Source organism: Haliaeetus albicilla, chromosome 2 (assembly GCF_947461875.1).
Source record: "Haliaeetus albicilla chromosome 2, bHalAlb1.1, whole genome shotgun sequence".
Lineage (NCBI taxonomy): Eukaryota > Metazoa > Chordata > Aves > Accipitriformes > Accipitridae > Haliaeetus > Haliaeetus albicilla.
The window spans coordinates 1,310,282-1,328,731 of record NC_091484.1 but is presented as its reverse complement, the minus strand read 5'-3'; the positions used below and the strand labels follow the sequence as shown (position 1 = coordinate 1,328,731).

General features: G+C 48.8%; 1 protein-coding gene across 2 annotated transcripts; it reads left to right on the top strand.

The window, feature by feature from the left end:
• Positions 1–2,524: 2,524 nt before the first annotated feature.
• Positions 2,525–17,519, top strand: LOC104316655 (BPI fold-containing family B member 4). Of its 2 annotated transcripts, none has more exons than XM_069801323.1 (16): positions 2,525–2,744; positions 3,411–3,540; positions 4,298–4,412; positions 4,945–5,049; positions 5,318–5,473; positions 6,904–6,967; positions 7,393–7,456; positions 7,901–7,992; positions 9,061–9,234; positions 10,034–10,087; positions 10,743–10,910; positions 11,006–11,073; positions 12,449–12,491; positions 13,031–13,094; positions 13,469–13,545; positions 15,675–17,519. In XM_069801323.1, the coding sequence occupies exons 1-16, from the start codon at positions 2,739–2,741 to the stop codon at positions 15,762–15,764; spliced, it is 1,470 nt and encodes a 489-aa protein (XP_069657424.1). In that variant the 5' UTR covers positions 2,525–2,738; the 3' UTR covers positions 15,765–17,519. The 2 variants fall into 2 exon arrangements, with proteins under 2 accessions (XP_069657424.1, XP_069657432.1); XM_069801331.1 differs by lacking the exon at positions 15,675–17,519 and adding an exon at positions 14,151–14,303.
• Positions 17,520–18,450: the final 931 nt, after the last annotated feature.

Genomic DNA, 18,450 nt, shown 5'->3' with positions numbered 1-18,450 from the left:
TTGTTCTTTAATATTGCTTAACATTTTCATTTGGGACGTATGTATTTCTCCCAAGTTTTCCCTAGGCTTCTATGGTTCTGAACATTAGAGAAAAAATATCAGTGAATTTAATATTATTTAATAAATTATAATATTTATTTACTTTAGTATTAGTCTTCTAAAATTCCTTTCCTGTTGCTGTTTCCTGTTTAACCTGCCATCTTTCTGAGCCGCAAGCTTGGGGCAGTTTGGAATGCCAGAAGCTGCTCCGGAGCGTCTTTCCTCTGCGTGTGTTAGTCTTTCCATAAGCCCTTCCACTTTCCAGCATTTGTGTTGTGATAATCTCTTCTAGCATTTCTTGCAATGCTTCATTTTAATATATATTCCCTTGTCACTGCAGAACTGAATTCAGCCTCCTGGTAAGTGATATCTAAATCACTGCTGCAAGGAGAGAATGAAATATAGGCGCGTGAGAGGGAGGCAAAGGATATGACTGAATAAGAAAAACTCGCACAGCAAGAAGAAATATCTACAGCGGTGTATAAAATGTGCTGCTTTCCTTACAGCTTCTGCTCGCTGCTGTTGGTACAATACATGTGTGTCAGGTACAAACACAGATGTCTGCCTCTTGTCATTGAACTGCGAGATTATCTGATTTGAGCGTGCAGTCGCGTTGTGCATATACAACGACTCGGGTGTTTATTGCACACATGGTGGCATGTCTGAAACCATTTGGAAATCTGCTTTTGTACATGCTCAGTAGCTGACTTTTGCCAGCAGTGATATTCCTGTAGCGTGTACGAGGCTGGAGCAGAGTCTCCTGAACGCTTCACTGTGGACGTTTATGATGACTGCTTGGCCTTGTGCATTTGGATGAGGCTCTTTGAAAGGGAACAAAAAAGAAGAAACGCAGATAGATTGTCCCAGGCAGTAAAAGCACACTGGGGCAAGCAGCAGAGTCAGCAATAAAAACAGTAAGTGTAAATCACCCTGAGACACCTGGGGAGAAAATGCGGAAAGCAGGACTAGAGCCAGTGATGGGATGCGGGCACCGGGATGTGCTGGCGAGGGATCCGCTGCCGGGACGTCGGCTGCAGGAGGGACCCCGCTTGCGTGGCTCTGCACTTTGCACCCCGTGAAGGGCCTGGGGGTGGGCTGCAGCGTTGCTCCGTCTCTTTTTCCCTGCTGACCAAGCACTGCAGTCATGATCTCAGCAGGCAGCTGGGCTGCATCTTCTGAGGGAGATGGTTTTGACTTCTCTCTGCTGCTCCAGCCTTCTCAGAGGGGCTAACTTCATTCCCTGGTTTTGGGACTAGACCGTCACCAGCACACCAAATGCAGTCCAGACTGAGTGTGTGTTAAACAAAACAAGAGCTCGCACAGTGTTTCTGTGATGGGATGCTTTGTTGAGTCTGAGCCCTCGGAAGCACGTGCTGAAGGACCTTCCTGCTTGGTGAAAGCACTTCGCTGTTACCACAAAAAAACACCTTGTGTGGTATTGAAGAGCATCCTAAGACTATTTTTGCTGCCTTCTGTATTCCCATGAGAAAGCTAGCCCAAAACTCGCTGTGGTAGTAGCAGCTTTCTCTTAACTTCAACCTGAACGTATTGGCTTGTGTTTGTTCCTGTGCCAACATTGTCCCTGAGCCCGAGCAGCTCTCCTGTCCTCTCCTCTCCCTCTCCTGTGTTTGTGGAGAATGATCGTATCTCTGCTCGTCTCTGTTCCACGAGGCCGAGCGCGCTGGCCGCTCTCCGGTTTCCCAGTCATCGCGGCAGCCCTTTGCTGCCCGGTTTCTGTCTGAGTCTGTCCCTCTTGAACATGGGTGACCAGACCTGAACAAAGTCCCCAGATAAGATCTTCCCAGGGCCCTGCACAATGGAAACTTCCGTGAAGCCCAGCCAAGGTGTCCGCTGAGGGATGAGATTTTTCCTTTGAAATGCGCATTTCTGCTGCCCTCGGCTCATTCAGCTAGCATAAGCGTTGCTTATTCAAAATTACATTTATTGTTGGCTTTATACATTTCAATACAACTTCATTTTTTACGGTCAATTTGTGACACTCTTTACAGATATGACTGAAATAAATTTGAAGCTTGGTCTTAACAAAGCCAACATTTATCAGGTTTCTGCAACCTCTCCACGTTGCTTTTTGTCAAGAAAATATTTTTCCAGTGCTGCATTTGAAACAGGGATGAGCATTATAAGTCTCACAACTCCTCAGGGATTGGGAAAAGCAGATTGTTTCCTACTATAAGCCTCCTTGAATCCATGCCCATGTGTTCCATGCACTGCCTTCCTGTATAGGCAGCCTCATCGGTCTCCTGTCAGATTTAGATGCTTCAGTAATTCTCATGATTTCCTAAAAAGTTGGTTTCCTCAAAGCATGGGGATCCCCACTGGGGCCACCATTACAGGGTATCTTTTTTGAGATAGACTAGGGGGGGGAAAATGTGGCATCCGAATGATCCAGGCTGCAAAGGGAAACGGCAACCGGTCAAGTCAGCGGTGACGTTACCTTGTATAAATCAAGGGAGGTGGCAGCTGGGTGTTGCTTGCAAAGAGCAAGAGTATAGAGGGATGCCTGCTCCTGAGACGTGGAGGTTGTGAGGAAAAGGTGTGTCTGGTTGGCTGCAGTTTTTATATAAGGGCAACTTCTTCCATCTCAGTTGCAGGAAAAAAAGGGAGGACGACGCTGAGTCTTGACGGCTTCCAGAAGAGCCCAAGCGGACCTGAGAGCCCTTCCCAGCTGGCTGCAGCTGATGCAGGTAATAACATCATCCGCATCAAAGCCTCGGCTGGTGAAGGCTGCGTGGTGGCAGGGAGACTCGCGTGGTAGTAGCGTTATCGCCTTATAGCTCTGGAAGGGCGCGCATCGTGTGCCTACTGCTTGGCCTCGTTAGTTTGAGATTTTGCTGTGCACCAAGCTCCAATCATCTGCCTATATCTGGCATTTCATAAGTAAATTTGTGTTAATAATTATTGAATTATAACTTTATAGCTAGCTTATTTTTATCACTTGAGCTTTAGTTTATTGTTTTCGAAAGTTAGAAAGAATGGGAATAATCCTCAGATGCTTCCCTTGTCAAAGACCCTTACCAAAACACGTGTAACACTTCATCTAAGGGACACGGAAATGACGACTGCTTAAACGTTGGTTCAGGGGAAAAGCAGTTTGGCTTTCTTGTGTGTGAACATGTAGAATATTTTGGGCCAGTCACAAAGAACCAGGAAAGGGCTTTTATTGATCCAGACTTGGAATCTGTCCACGTGTGTGGATGTAAACAAGGTCCTGCTGCCCCAGGCTCGAGCAGTCTTGAACTTGATAAAGAGTAGACAAGGGATTTCTCACTTGACCTCTGTCCTTACAAAGACACTGGGATCTCTTCTTAGAGCCTTTTCCCCCACTTTTCACTCTGATGTCTCCCTTGCAGCAGAGGAGTCTTCTGGAGATGACGATGTTGAAGCTTTTTGGAATCATCTTTTTCTGTGGCCTCCTCTCACCCTCTCAAGAAGTCTTGTCTGGTCTGTCCTGTGCCGTCAGTCCAGGGGCAATGCAGAACGGTAACTAGAAAACATGGGTTACGTTTGTTTTGAAAGCTATGTGGGACTGTGACGTGGAGTCAAACCTCCTAAGTGTCTTCATCTTTATTTTATAGTTCTGTAAGGCTGCAGACTTTGCTCAGAGCTTCTGACAGCCATCACTGGGTTCATGGGTCAGGGAAATCTCTCTGCTCCAGAACTGGGACACATTTCAGCACCAAAGAGCCATACAGAATTTCAGGGCTAGATCTGAATTATTCCCTCATTTTGTCTTAGTTTCTCATCTCCATATTGGAGCAGCTGATGTTTGGCAAACCACTGCTGTGAAGTTTAGCAGCCATGTTTACATTTGCAGTGCTCCAGCAAAAAAAAGAGGCTTGTTTCAAGTTGCTCCTATTAAAAAAAAAACAAACCCAAAACCCAAACAAAACCCCTTTACAAACGGGAAGCAAGTTGTGAGTTGAAGCGCAACTACCAAGTGGGGTTGCTGTCGTTTCTGGTAGTGCACAACTGTACTATACTCTTGAAGTTGGAGGTCTGGGATGCTCTCCACTGCTACCTCTCCGGGTTAATTCACTAATGGCAGCTTCGGTTTAGTGCACGTTGTAAAATACCATCCCCTGTGTGATTTGACTGCACTGAGACAGCTAATGACTTTATAAGGAGTTTTGGGGAGTGGTGGGGCTTTGTTGTGTGATGCCTTTGCCAGGACAGATCTGACTGAGTGGAGAGAGGTCACTGCTGCAAGTGCCGGTCCTCACGCAGAGATGTTTTCCAGTTCTCTCAGATGCCATACTTCAGAACGGGCTTCTCCAGCAGCATCTGCAGGGCCTTGTGCTCCCAAACATCATGGGTGAAGGGGGTCTGCTGAACTCTCCCACCAGCATCACTGGGTAAGTGGAGAGCAAGGGCTTCTCTGTGAGTGCACCTTCACCATCAATTCCGAAGTGACAAAAGCTGAGCTGTAGTTGGCATGATTGGCCCAAGTAGTTATCTCATTTTATTTTGATACTGAAATTCTGGCCCGATAACAGTTTTCTGTGTGGTAGCAAGGTGGATGGTGAAGTGCGCTGCAGGTTGTGGATGCAGATGCAGAATGATGGCTCTGGTGCTGTTGATATCCGAGACGCTCGGCAGCCCTGAGGGAGGGAGGAAGGGGCCACAGAGAGAAAAAGCCGACTGCTCTGTAAAGTTGGTTTCTACCCTAATCTGATTCTGGTTGCCTTCTTTTGGGTTTCAGCTGCAGACCCTGTCTCTCATCCTGGAGCTGGTATCTCTTGCTTACAATGCTTGTGCTTATAATACTCGAGTCTCCAGCTGGAGGTGGCCGTGGTGACGAGGGCGCTGTAGGTTCCTCAGTGGGTACAGCTGCTCAGCTGTTAGAAGATGCTTTTAATTTGCGCCAGCTTTTGCTGTTGTTTGCAGCCTGCACCTTGTCAAGGTCCAGCTCCCCAGGCTGTCGGTGGTGCTGCTGCCAGGAATCGGGGTCCAGCTGACCATCGCCGCAAAGCTGGAGCTCAGTGGCAACTGGTGAGTGGGGTGTTTTGTAGTGGCTGCTAAGGGACACCCCTACCCACAGGCTTCCTATTGCGCAACGTTTTGCATCTTTTATGGACTTCTAGGTGTTTCTTACCTATAATAAAGTCACAGAGCAGAATAGGTACCAAAAGATGGCTTGTGGTATTTGTAATGAACTGCAGGAGATGGAGGTGCAGTTCGTTGCTACTGGCTTTGCTGAGTTTCTCTGGTTAGAGGCTGAGAGATGAAATCTGTTCAATCCCATTTACGTTTTTTTCAGCTTGGTTGGCCTTCTTTCAGAACTAATTGATATCTCAGTGGATGTGAACATTACCGCAAACATTAAATGCACAAATTTTGAATCGGGCACAGTCCAGGTCGTCATTGAAGACTGCCTCTGCGTTCTTGGTGCCATAAAGATCAAGCTCCTTTCTGGGTAAGTGCCTGTGGATTTATATTTTCATTTATGTTTTCCATTGCATGCAATGCTGTTCTCTTTATCCAATGATCTAGACAGTCTGCCAGAACACAGACGGTGCTAAGCTGATACAGAGCCAGGCCTTAGGGAAGTAATTTCTTTCCCATTGCCAAAGACAGTTGCTTCAGTGGAACCAGCAAAAAATTTGGTTGTTGGAAGATGAGGGTTAATTTGCCCTGTTTTCCTGTGGAAACATTAAGATCTGAAGTATGAGGTTTGGTACTTCTTCCAATGCACTTTCTTTAGATTTAGCTACTGAATTGATACCCAAAGGGTAGGAATAATAGGGCAGGGAGTGTTCTAGGAGAACAGCACCGTTGCTTGCCCTGGTTTTATGCTCTGCCTTTGGCTGCTGTCACAGAAAGATGCTGGGCATATGGACTTTCGGTCTGGCCACTGTGGGTGTGTGTAATTCCATGCAAATGTCCCATCTCTTGCTCAGCCTTATTAAATTCTTGGCAGAAAGAATTTACTGACTTTATGTATTGATGAATGCAACAGTAAATTGATCATGGGAAATATTTTCTTTTATTGCTTTTGAATTACTCACTTTTCGGGTTCATTGAATTTCTCCTAATTAATTTTTGCATTATGCATTATATTTCAATCAGTGCAGCAGCTGGTTTGAAAGAGACTATGTAAGTGAATAGAGGAACACGGCTCACCCACTCTGGGGGTCATATTTTAAGTTTTAGCAGGATTAAAGCGATGGTTTGCAGGAAGTGAACTCCCTGTGGGATAAGGGGCAGTTCCTCAGATGGGTCTATAGGCAGAGCTTGGGCATAAATAATGAGATGCATTATGCATTCCTGCTGTCTGTGGCTTGCTGAGTGTGCTGCTGCATGTTCTAACCCAATAGTCCAGAAATATATTGATTATCAAAAGTAAATGGCTCTGCACTGCCTGCAGGCAGCACACGTCCCAGAGTGATCTATTTAGCAGCAGTGCTGAAATGTTACACAGCACATTTCTCCTCTTGTTATTCCACATGTAAATTGTTTGTTTCCCATAACTAACATGGAGGTATTTCATAACGGCTCCACTTTCCCTTAACTACAGCACTGATTTAAATACCAGAGGGAGACAACCAAACTCGGGTTACACTGCGAGAGGCTCACTCCTTTCGTGCAATGATGTCTGTGCACCCCAAGTGCTGAAGCCTTCAATTCTCAGGAATTAGCCCAATTCTCCCCTTGGTGGAGGGGAGCAGCTCCTTGCCCTCCCTGCCTTCTGCACAGCCCCTGCTCTTGCCAGTAGCAGCTGCAGCAGTGTCCCTGAGGGGTGGCTAAGGGCATAGTAGTGTGTAAAATGAAGGGTGGAGAACGTTTGGTCTTCTATCCTGGAGCTGTGTTTGTAGTGATTGGAAATTTTTTTTCTTTCCTTTCCAGCTTACTGTCCCTATCAGTAAACGAGATTGTGCTTAAGCAGCTGACAGCAACTTTGCCTGGTTTGGTAAGCCTGAAGATTGCCCTCCTTTCATAGCTGAAATGCAGAAATATCAGGAACAACATGTTACGAGGTCACAGCAAGCTGCATCATCTTTCTGTATTGCTTTCCCATGTCACTGGTATGCGCTGCTTGGCAAGGATGCCCGTGGCCAGCCTGGCTGCTGCCAGCGTGTTTCTGCCTGCAGGGCACGCCTGAAATATTCCCCAGATGAAAGCAGTCCCCTTTGGTGTAGTACCACAGCTCCAGGATTGCTCCGCTGCCCCCAAGTCCTTCACAGCATCCCAGCTGCTGCCTGATGCCACGCGTGGCACTTTTTCCCTGGGGATTTAGATTAAAAGGAGCAGGTCTGATCAGGCTGTAGGGTGACGGCTCCCTGCAGAGGGGTGGCGAGGGGGGTTGAGCGGTCGCACTTCTGCTTTGTGTTGCAGCTGTGTCCAGTAGTCGATATTGTCGTCAACCTTGTGAACATCCAGCTCCTGGGCACTCTCAACGGTGCGTTTCTTATGGAGGATGAGGTGCTGCTTTCCCGTGTTCCCTGCAGTCCTGCGGTGGGACTTTCCCACGACTAGTCCTTAAGTGCATCAGGGAGGAGCTGCGCTTCTGCAGGATTGTTACTGAAACTCGAATTCACGCCCCAGCAGTTCAAGTGAACTGCCTGCACCTTGGCCCTCCTTATGCCATTTTTATACGTCACCCTTGGATTTAGCTTTTTATCTTTGATGCTCTTTATGGGCTATATTCTAATGGCAGATCCCACAAAGCTGAATTTGGGGATGTTTTGGATGTTTTGAGTAGCAGTGAACACCCCACAGAAGTGCATGCTCGGGACCTGGTTGTGGGTGTGAGGTCTGGCTGGTGGCCTGCAGGGTCAGGAGGGGAGTTTGTGTTGCTGCTTATTTCCTGATCTTGTAACGATCTTTTTTTTTCTCCATGAAGCGGTAATCCCAGTTGGTACGGCAGGAACGATTCACTACCAGCTGGCCAGCCTCCCATTTACCTCTGGCTTGTTCCTTGGGTTGGATTTAGATGTAAGTTAACACTGGGTGACGGGACCCTGCGAGCGTGACTGCAGCATGGTGCCGTTCAGACTGTTCACCTCATCCCGTGGGAGCCGTTGTCTTCTTCCAGTACAATCACGTGGAGGAGCTGGGCTAATGACTTGTTCTGGAAATGCTAGCTAAATATTTAGATCCTTATCCAAATCACTGCTAAGTGACTGCGTGTACTTTTCTTCAAGCCCTCTTTTGCTTTGTTTGCAAACTTATCTTGAGACTGCCTGAAACTGTGTGTCTGCTGTTTGTAACTGTTGGGTCAAGCAGTTTTCATCCCCCCCTCGCCCTGCCTGCAGGCTGGGTGTTACTGCTTTTTGCCTTCACTATTCGGTGTCTGTGGTAGGTGAATGCTACCAAGCTAATGGCTGTATTTTTTAATTCTGTCTCACTGGGGAAAAAAACAAAACAGCAAAAACCAAACAGTACTTTCAAACAGGACAACTCAAATAAAAGAAAGTGGCTAGTGAGAAGCAATGGGACATAAGAGATAAAGAATAGCAAGGGCTAATAACAAACACTGCAGTCTGTACGATCAGTGCTGCTGCTCTTGCTTTAGTGCAGGTACTTCATCCGGATTAGTCTTTGCCCCCACCACCCCTAGACAGAGTTAGTCTCCTTAGCAAGTAGATGGTATCAGTGCAAGTTTGTTGTAGAGTCGGAGGATGGCTCACGCCTGGCTGGGCACTGGAGGGAAGGCAGGCAGGGCTGGGACCGCCGGGCTGGGACCGCTGGGCTGGCAGCACCTTCACTGCTCGTTTGCTCTTGGAGTGAAATCTCAAAAGGTGAACTGAAGCAGTGAGATGTGATTTGGACAAAGTCTGTTATTAGCTAAGAAGGCCTCAGTTACACACTCTGCCCTTTATCAGCTCCTTTCATCCGTTAAATATAGAGGGAATTGCGCCGAGTCCAATGCTTTCCCTAAGCTGCTGGCGAGGGGAGAGCTGTTTCAGCTGGCACAGACCCTGCACTCTCTGTCTAGAGGATCTGGGCATGCCTCGTGGCTTTGAAGGATCAGTTTAACATCCATGTCACCTCTCTTTGCAGGGTGCGGTGAAGCAGGTGGGAGGCAGCATCATCCCCCATGACTCGTCCCCCTCTGCTTTGCCTCCGCTGCTGGACAAGCTTCTGGTCTTGGGACTGCGCCAGAGCTTTCTCAATGCGGTCCTGTCCCTCCTGATCCAGATACCGCCGCAGACCTTCACCTGCACGCCAGAAGTCGTGAGTGTAGCAGCACCTGTATTTCATGCCGGGGGAGGTGGCAGGGGACAGGCGTCAGCCTGACCTTAGCTCAGCTCGGGGAGCTGCTGCGCATGGATTCACGGCACGCACAGCCTCTGCTGGCTCTCGGCACGCAGCCGCTCTGGGGCCTGCGTATGCGTGTGCTCACCTGCAGATGCTCAAGCCCCAGAGTTGCCTCCTTACCACTCTTTTTTGGAAACCTATAATAGCATGTGCAACGATCAGCTGTTCTTTTTTCTGTATGGGCACCCCAAGGGATACCTGTTGAAACCAGTTGTGTACTGGTTATGCCATGGACTCCCGGAGGTCCATAATCCATTTCAAGGAATCTGCAAAATGTCACTGAGAAAAGCAACTTCGTATATGCAATGCAATTCTCTAGGCGTATGCATTTTCTGTACCTCTGATCTGTAATTCTACTGGGAAATATTAGCAGTCTACACACTGACAAACGTTGAAAGCCTCTGGGTTACTTTTCCTTCCGTTGCTGGTTGCTCTCACCTTAACGACTAGCTAGGAATTGCCCAGGCAGCTGGGGAGCAATGGAGAAGGCAGAGGGCTCAGTGTGCTGCCGTAATATAGGTCTGCATGGGATTGAGCTGCCTGGGGCTTCACTGGGGACAGTGAGTGAATGAAGGCTGGGGGACTGGCCCCAGGAGTGCGAACAAGCTGTCTGGGAACAGGGGCACAAGTGGGAGAGGGGTGGCCCCGGCAGGACGGGTGTTGCCGAAATCGGCTGTAGTGCTCATCAGGGCTGCTTGCACTTTTGTTCCAACAGTTCTCCGGTGCCAGCCGTCTGCAAGAAGCCATCACAACCCTCGTTCCTGCTGGGGTGAGTAACTTTTGCTGGCGCGAGGGTTTGTGTAAACCTCGCCAGGTCCGAGGCTATCCAAGTGATGCACCTGGATGTGCCAGCGTGCTGCTGCCAAAGTCTCCAGTCTTCTGCTCCCCTCCTCTCGGCTGTGCTGAGCACGCACGGCAGCCGAGCCGTGTCAGCATCGCTCGAGGGTGCCCTGCTGCCCGACCGGCCGAGGGGAGCGGCTGAAGGGAGCAGAGGTTTGTGCCCAGCCCTCGGCAGCCTCTGCACGGTCCCCGCTCTCCTGTGTGCCGTCAGCTGTAGCCAACCTTCTCCCGCTGCCTAAGCAGGGGAACACCTTCTCTCGCAGCTCACAGCCATTGACAGAAAGAGCTGATAAGCGTCTGGCATCTCCTGTTTCCTGGGCGTCACGGGCACCTTCTTACGGCCACAGCCCCCTTCGTGTCCACCTTTGCTTCCTCAGCCCCTTACTGCCTGCAGCAAGGGGTGCCGACCTGTGCTGCCAGACCTATTTGCTCTGTAAATTTGGCTTATCCGAGGTCTGTGTGGCCTTGGGGGAGGCCCTACAGAATTAAGGGGCTGTGAGAGCCCACCAGCGGGCTGCCGGTCCCCTGCCTGGCCAGTGTGTGGGCTGTGGGTAGCCACATCCATGCATCCCTGATTCCCACAGTGCCCCACCTGCCATGGGACCAGTCCGCTGAGCATTAAGCTGACGTTGTTTGGGAACCCGCTCATCCTCTTGGAAGAAAACAAAGCCACCGTCGAGCTTTCAGTCATGATTCAGGTGTTCATCAAGCGCTTAGATGGACCCATCCTCAACCTCCTGCTGCTGAAGGCTGTAAGTGTGGATGTAAAGACCTCAAACCAGCCGAGTGACTGGCAGCTGGGATGGGGACATCTCCATGGGCTGATCCTCTCCCTGTCTGCTTGCAGGACCTTGGTCTAAACGCCCACGTGTCGATTGCCGGAGGCAGACTGGTGCTGGGGTTGTCCCTGGGCAGGTAGGCTGTCCCCACAGCGGCTGCGCTGCTCGAAGCAAAACCCGCTGCAACGCCCCAGCCTGCTCGCTCCCCTGAGACAGCCCCGGGGGTTCAGCCGTGCTGGGAAACTCCGGCTTTCCCGGAGCTCAGGGTACAGGTTGAGTTTTCTGGGAAGCAGTGGCCAAAAGAGAGCAGGACAGCAGGAAGGGCTGCAATTCATCAGGGATGCTCCAAGTGCTGTAACAGCGTGTGCCTCGGTGACACAGCACTGCTGGAGCTGCTGGAACTATGGCAGATGGGACAGGAGTGTTGCACAAACCTGGCTGTGACAAAGCCGGGCAGTGCTGCCCTTTTACAGGCTGGTGACATTCTCTGCATTGCGACGTTAGCTCCGGAGCCGCTGGCTTGAAATGTTTTTCAATGTCTGTAAAACAGATATTTCCTTTCCTGAATCTGAGAATTTTGTACCTGGCTGATGGCATGAGGTGGACAGGCATTGCTGACTTTCAGGAAACATTACAGCAGTGGGAAAGTTTTAGGAGACTGGCAGAAAAGTCTGTGTCAGTTTTATAACAAGGAGAAATGAGGTAACCTGAATAATTGTAAGACTGTCAGCTTGACTTTCATCCTGGGTAGTAGTTTGAGATGTCTGATATTGGACATGAATGATAAAGGAGTAAAGGAAAGTACTGTCATTAATGCCAGTCAAGGTATGATTAAAGGTTGGAAAGCATTCCTTATAGTGTGAGGTTTGAGGATTTCAAGCCATTTAGCTTGTCAAAGAGCTAGATTTAGAAGCAACATTGGCATAGCTTGTATGCAGCAATATAGAGAACAGAAATGCATCACAGGGCTTTTAATTCAATAGACAAAGATATAACAAGATTCAATAGAAGTAGAAAAGAGAAATTCAAAGTGGAAATAAAGCAGATGTTTTAGCTATGGAGATGTGTGATTGCAATGATAGATTAGGAGCTGTAGCAAATTCTTCAGAGCTCATGATCTTCAAATCCAGACTGGATGCTTTTTCTAGAAGCTCTGCTCTCAGCTAAACAGGAGCTGACTCCTTTTCCTAAGATGAATAACTACCTGGGCACGGGAGAGGGAAAGGGAAGCCAGGAGCCTGGTGTGTGCCCTGTTGCAGTGCTGTTTCATTTACAAGCAAATAAAAATTAGGTGAAGCTTTTATTTTCCTATTTTCTTTTCTCTCTTGCAAGTGTGGCAGTGCCTGCTTTTTGTGTTACAATATTGTGATCCCTTTATGGATGCCTCGCAGGGATCCCTTGCCCATGAGTAATGCTGCACTAGAAGGTGGCAGCGGTCTCACAATTGGAATCCGTGAGCTCTGGCCGGTGCCTTGGCATCTGATGTGCTGTTTGCTTTCCTTTCCCTGCAGCATTTCCCTCTCCTTGGAGTCCTCTGATGTTGGCATCAGTAACGTAAGTCTCTCGTACCAGTCTAGGCTTTCCTAGGTGGGCAGAGTGGCCAAGTGCTGTGCCCTGTGGCTTTGGGGAAGGAGGGACACACGCGGTCGCTGTGTGATGCTGTAACGTGTCCTGGCTGTGATGGATTACATCTGCTGATGGTCTTTGCTGTTAGCTGCTCTACTTTGTAGGTCATAGCAATTCTTCTTTTGCTGCTTTTTTCTTTTTTTTTCTTCTGCCTTTTCTAATAATGCAAATATAAAGCCTGAAGTCTGTTTGTTTATTCACCCCTGCTTGGGCAAAGCTTACACGGAGGCTCCAGCAGGAGTTTTACCTGGTAGAAGGTTTCCCAAAGGAAGCACCAAATACAAATTGAGGAAGAAAAGTAGATTCGCTTTAAAGAAAAGAGGGACTGTTTGTTCTTTTGCTGTGTCAGTGGGAAGTGATTTCCAGTCCCAAGGACTGGCTGTCTTCCAGCCGCAGCGCTGGGCTGTGCTTGCCGCTGTCCTGTGTCTGGCAGCACTGCTCACGCGCTTGTTCCTTCTCTGGTTCAGATCTCGAACTTGAAGCCACACTGCAGCAGTCTGCTGGCAGAAACCTTATTGCCTCTTATCAATGGTAAGGTGACCGGGATAGCTGTAACATTGGGAGTGCTTTGACTGAGGAGGGGAGATGGGTATGTGTGCACGATTGAAAGCTGTAGCAGGAGAGTTGGAGCAACTAAAGGTCTGCAGTCCCCATTTTGAGGCTGTAGTTAAAAGTCCCAACCTTATTCTTACACTATCTACCCCAGCTTCAGTCCTAAGGGTCCCAGCAACAGTTAGTGGCAGAGAATGTAAGGAAAACCAAAAGGCATCGTGTGCGGTGGTGCTGCAGTCCGTGCCTCTTCAGCAGCTCTGCTGCCTTCACCCTCCCCGGGAGCAGCTTTGTCGTGGGGTGGGAGGTGGGCTCACCCCTCCCGCAGTGTGTAAGGACCCGTCTGTCCCCTGCAGGTGCTCTGGGCATCGGGATCCCTCTGCCAAATGTGCTGGGCATTCCCTTAATAAAGGTGGATATTCAGATATTAGCGGTAAGTCTTCGGAAAGGCTATTTCTTCCTGCGAGGCAGCGGTGCAGGTCACTGGGACTGTTTCTAGCAGCTGGCTCCTGTAACAGGACCCTGCCAGTGGTGGTTTAGTGTGCGAGAGCCATAGATTTTAAGCCTTGAAAGGCCAGAAAGGGTTGCTCTGTCTGACCTCCTTCAGCTCAGAAAATGCTGCCCAAGTACTTTGTGCCCATGAGCATTATCGAACAAGGTACACAATGAGCAATGTTCAGCCCCTCTGGGGGAGGTCCTGGTTCCCCCATCCAGGCTGCCTTTTCTTTCTGGAGAACTCTCTGTGAGCAGCTCTGATGTGGGTCCAGGGGGTCTGGCAAGCACTTTCGAGTGGCACCATTCAAAGTGTCTTGAATTGCACCAAATTCCAACCCTGTGCATCCTGGAGATGTCCCGGAGGAGCTGGGATATTCTCCGACACTTCCCAAAGGGTACTGTGCCCCCCTTATTACAAATTTGTCATAAGGATTTTTGCAAGAGGGTTTTATGTTCACTGTGTGTTGCTAACAAGCTGTTGTGAACCAGCATCCCTCGAAGTCGGGAAATAATGTGGCTGTGTTGCTCCTTGCACTTCTTCAGGGTCTGCTGGTGGTTCTGGTGTGAGCTGGGGAGTACAAGGCACGGAGAGGTCTTTCTGGGCACAGAAAGAGGAAGACAGACCAGCGGGGATGGAACATCGAGAATGGCATTATCTACTTTTCTTTTCTAAACTTGATTCAAGATTCTTGATAACATTTAAGACAATTTAAAGTTAATTGGCTTGCGTGAGTACTAAGATACTTGCATAAGCCAAAACCCGATAGGCAGCTCTGTGTACAAATATTTATTTAGAGGAATTAGCATGATTTTGGGGTCACAGTTATAGCAGTTGCATGTGATGCTGCAGTGGAATTGTTAACTTTGTTCTGAGGGAAAATTGTTCTTGATATAATGAAAAAACTGCATATGGCTTTCTAAGTCAATGTCACCATCCACGTTCAGAAGGGCATGAAGTGCTGAGTGGGAGCTCAGGATACGTTTGTCATGTAACTCTTTTAATAAAGTTTCCTACTTTTTTAGTGCTTGGAATGAGGTTCTGGTTTCTGATGCTTCTCAGGGCAGGTATCTGTCCTGCCTCCAGCTACGGGATCTGGTTCCTTTGTGACAACTGATATTTTGGTTTTCAGTTGGAAAACTTTCTCCACTGAAACCTCCTGAGGAAAAAAACACTTGGATTTTCAGTGGCTGCTCCTGACCTACTGGCCAAATGCTAACCCACAAGCAGAAATCAGAATGAAATCGAATTTCCAAAGGTCATTAAGTATTTCCTAATAGAACCTGAAGGGAAAACTTCATTGCCAGATAACTGAGAAGTATGATAACACTGGAGCACACCCATCTGCCTGCAGTAGTCCACATCTGCTTAAACTAATGTAGCAGTCAGTTGGTCTCTGCATGTCACAGGGAAAAGAATTCAGGCATTTTTTACTGCAGAAAACCAAATGATTCTGGGTAAAAAAATAAATAAATCTGAGCTCTTAAATGGCCTCTCAAACACCTGTTTTCTCCAGCACTAGACGTGATTACTAGTGTGTTATTTGTTGCTAGTGTCCCCAAAGCTAACGGTGGTATGTCACTGCTAAAGCATGGGTGATGCATGGAAGAAGTCTAGCACCTATCAGGTGATGGACAGGGACAATATCCTGTTCTACGTTTCTGCCTAAAGGTAAGAATAGTGCAATATCTGCCGGGCCAAAGTCCTTGGTTGTTGCATTAATTTCCAGCAGCACAGTGAGGTGTTGCAGAGGAATCACTGAACGCAGCAGAGGATGTGCTGGACCTGTCGGCAGTCCCAGTTCATGCAAACCGCCCAGAGCTCTCCTGTGCTGTGCCAAATGACAAACTGGGTGTTGCGCACTGTCACGGCATGGGCTGGCACGTCTTGTGTCACAGCCGAGGGGCTTTGGGTGGGTTGAAGTACACGGTAACGCCAAAGACCAGTGTTTTGGCGAGTCTGAATGGCTCCTTTGGTTCCCAGCACTGTGCAGGCTGATGGTGCCAGTGGGACCATGCTCTCCAAAGGCCATTCAACTGCTCGTAACATGGATCTTGCCCTGTCCCCAGGCAGAAATGATGCTCCTGTGTGGTGATGGGACTCCCCGCTCAAGCAGCGTGCTGCGGCTGGCCCTAGCACCAGCTAAACCACACGGGTGAGGAGTTTCTGCGAAGCGTGGAGTGAACAAGAGGGAACGCCGTGGACTGTTGGACCGTGCTCATGAGCTGGGAGCTTCAACCCCTGCTGCTCGTGCTCTCTGACGCCAGTATGCCCGCAGTGCTGGCGGAGCGGGGTTTCGGGGGGCTGTGTGACCCCGTTCCCTGGGGGGCAGGATGAGCAGCCCCGCTGACCTGCGCTGGCAGCCGCACAGCCGGAGCACTTGCAGCTTGCTTTGTGTCACCTCGATGTTACTGGACTGATGGGGCTTGGCTTCTCCATCCATCCTTTTTGCCCGCAGGTTGGCATAACAGGTTTTGTTTGTACAAGGTTTTGTTCTGGTTCCTGAGCAAACACCTTCTGTACAGTAAGTAAAGTTTAGCACCTTTTTTGTGCACTCTTTTGGCCAGCACTTCTGTGTGCATTCTGGTTTGCTGGAGGGGATTAATTTTGCTGGCATGCTACAGAGTAATCTGTGATCAGTCACTGTCCCAGGGGTCTGTTTGTCTTGAGAAAGAAAAGAGAGCGGGAGATGTGCAACTGGGGAGCTCATGGTCTTGCAGAGCCAGGGCAGGGGCTGTGCGAGCCTGGGATGGTGGAAAAGTGGAAAAGTCTTCTTGTGCATATGGAAACGGCTTTTCCTCCCGGGGCCTGGCCTCCTTCATGCTGTTTATTGCACAGGGCTGGGCAGGAAGGAGCAGAGGAACCTTTTCTAAAGGAAAAGGCAGCATCTCCTTGGTGTAACTTGTTACTTCTGCAACTTGTAAATCTAGTGCTCTGAATTGCTGGTGGGCTCAGGAGCAAATCCAGAGCGGCAAACTGCAAATCAGAATTCGTAAGAACTGGGACAATCCTGTGGAATTTAGTGGAAAAACCACTAAATAGTCATTTTCCAGTATGCCAGCACCCTGACATGCTAGAAAGTCTTTTTATGGGTGAGCAGCAGGAGTGGGGTGTGATGGGCTGGCTGCTCTACCTGGGCTGTGCGTGGGACTTCGGGCTCTCCAGCCCTTGTTCCAGCAATGTCCTGGTAAAGCTTCAACCCTCTGCTGTTCCACAGGGGCTGGCGAAGGGGCTCATCTCTGTTTCTCCAGCGTTTGGACCATCCGGCTGTCACGTCCTGCCCCATGTGCCTCCAGCAAGGGAAGCCGTGTCTCACCAGGAGGCTCTTCCTGTGGGACCCTGGGTTACTGCCAAGGAAAATGATGGATTTTGTTTATGCCAAGGACACTAATACAAACACTTTTTTCAGCATTTCTTCTTCCAGGTGAATCCAAAATGACTGCTGGGGACAACACTGGCTGTCTCCTGTGGATGCAGCTGTGCTGGGGGGGCTCAGTAAATCGGGTGACAGGAGGGAGCAGCAGAAGACCCCAGTTCTCCAGCGTAAGCCAGCTCTGCCTCCGAGCCTGCCGCTGGTCCTAGGTAGGACGTGGGCGGCTGGGAGTCGGGGTGTGCAGCTCCTGTCACCCCAACCCTATGCTGGAGATGCAGAGCCATGCTCTAAAATCTAAAGCCAGAATATCCACTGGTGGATAAATACATCTTTTTACTACTGTAGCTTATTCCTTTTGGAAAACTGGTTTAAGATATATTAGTCAAAGAATAATGGTTGCAGCGCTATCAGGAAACTTTTATTAGGAGCAGTTCCTGCTATTGCCAACTTTGGGCATTAAAACCATTAGTCAGGTCCCTGAGCTGGGCATATAAACCTTCAGGGTTTTTTACTCCTTATAATAAATCAATGTGGCTTGTTTTGTTTGCTCTCCTTTTTCTGAGTCTCTGAAATATGAGGTTTTTGAAGTGCTTTTCAGCAGCTCTAGAGGCTAGAAAGGATGCGTATAGCTATTGCAAATGAAAGCAGATGTATATATAATTAATATGGTTTCATGGGCCTCACCATTGCAGAGCTCACGAGAGCTGCAGAGTCAGCAGTAAGGGTGCTCTTCTTGGGCATCAGCGCAGCGATGCCCTCCCCTGTCTGGAGGCAGCTGCCAACAGCACCCAGCGATGGAGCGACTCGAGCGGCTTTCGGAGCTCTGTTACTAGCCCGCCCTTCCATTTTTGGACACTCAAGTCTGTTGTAGGTTTTTTTCCCCCCCGCCTTGTAGTTTCCTGAACAAGCTCTCGAGTGCAGAGGCGCGTTTGGTCAGTGGGAGAGAGCGTTCAATACCGACAAATGCAGCCGTTGGTGCCCTTGGGTGGGCGCGTGCCGAGCCGGTGTGTGGCACTGTCTGTACGTGTGCAGTCACGTTTCGTTCAGCATTTTCTCTGTGATGAGCTTTGTCAGAAGTAGAGTTTTGAAAATATAACTGCCTTCAAGTCTAAAATTAGAAACCATTGTGCACACTGCTTTTTTTTTTTTTTTTCCTTTTCCCCTTCTTTCTGACCCAGGGAAAACCACCAGCCATAATGTTCCCATAGTAACACGAGAAATGGAGGAAAAGCAGATGAAAGATCTCTTGTTGGTAGGGGCCATGTCATTCTGCAGCTGAGAGGCATGGGGCTGCTTAGCATCCTTAAAATTAGTGGAATTTTCATGCTCCCTTAATTAAATGTAAGGTCTGAACAGCTGTACTGGTACCAGTTCTTAGCAAGACAAAATTCATCTGTCTTTGGGTACAAATTGTTGAGGGGAAAAAAGTCAATAGTCATACCAGAAAATGCAGCGTGAAAGAGAAATGTTTA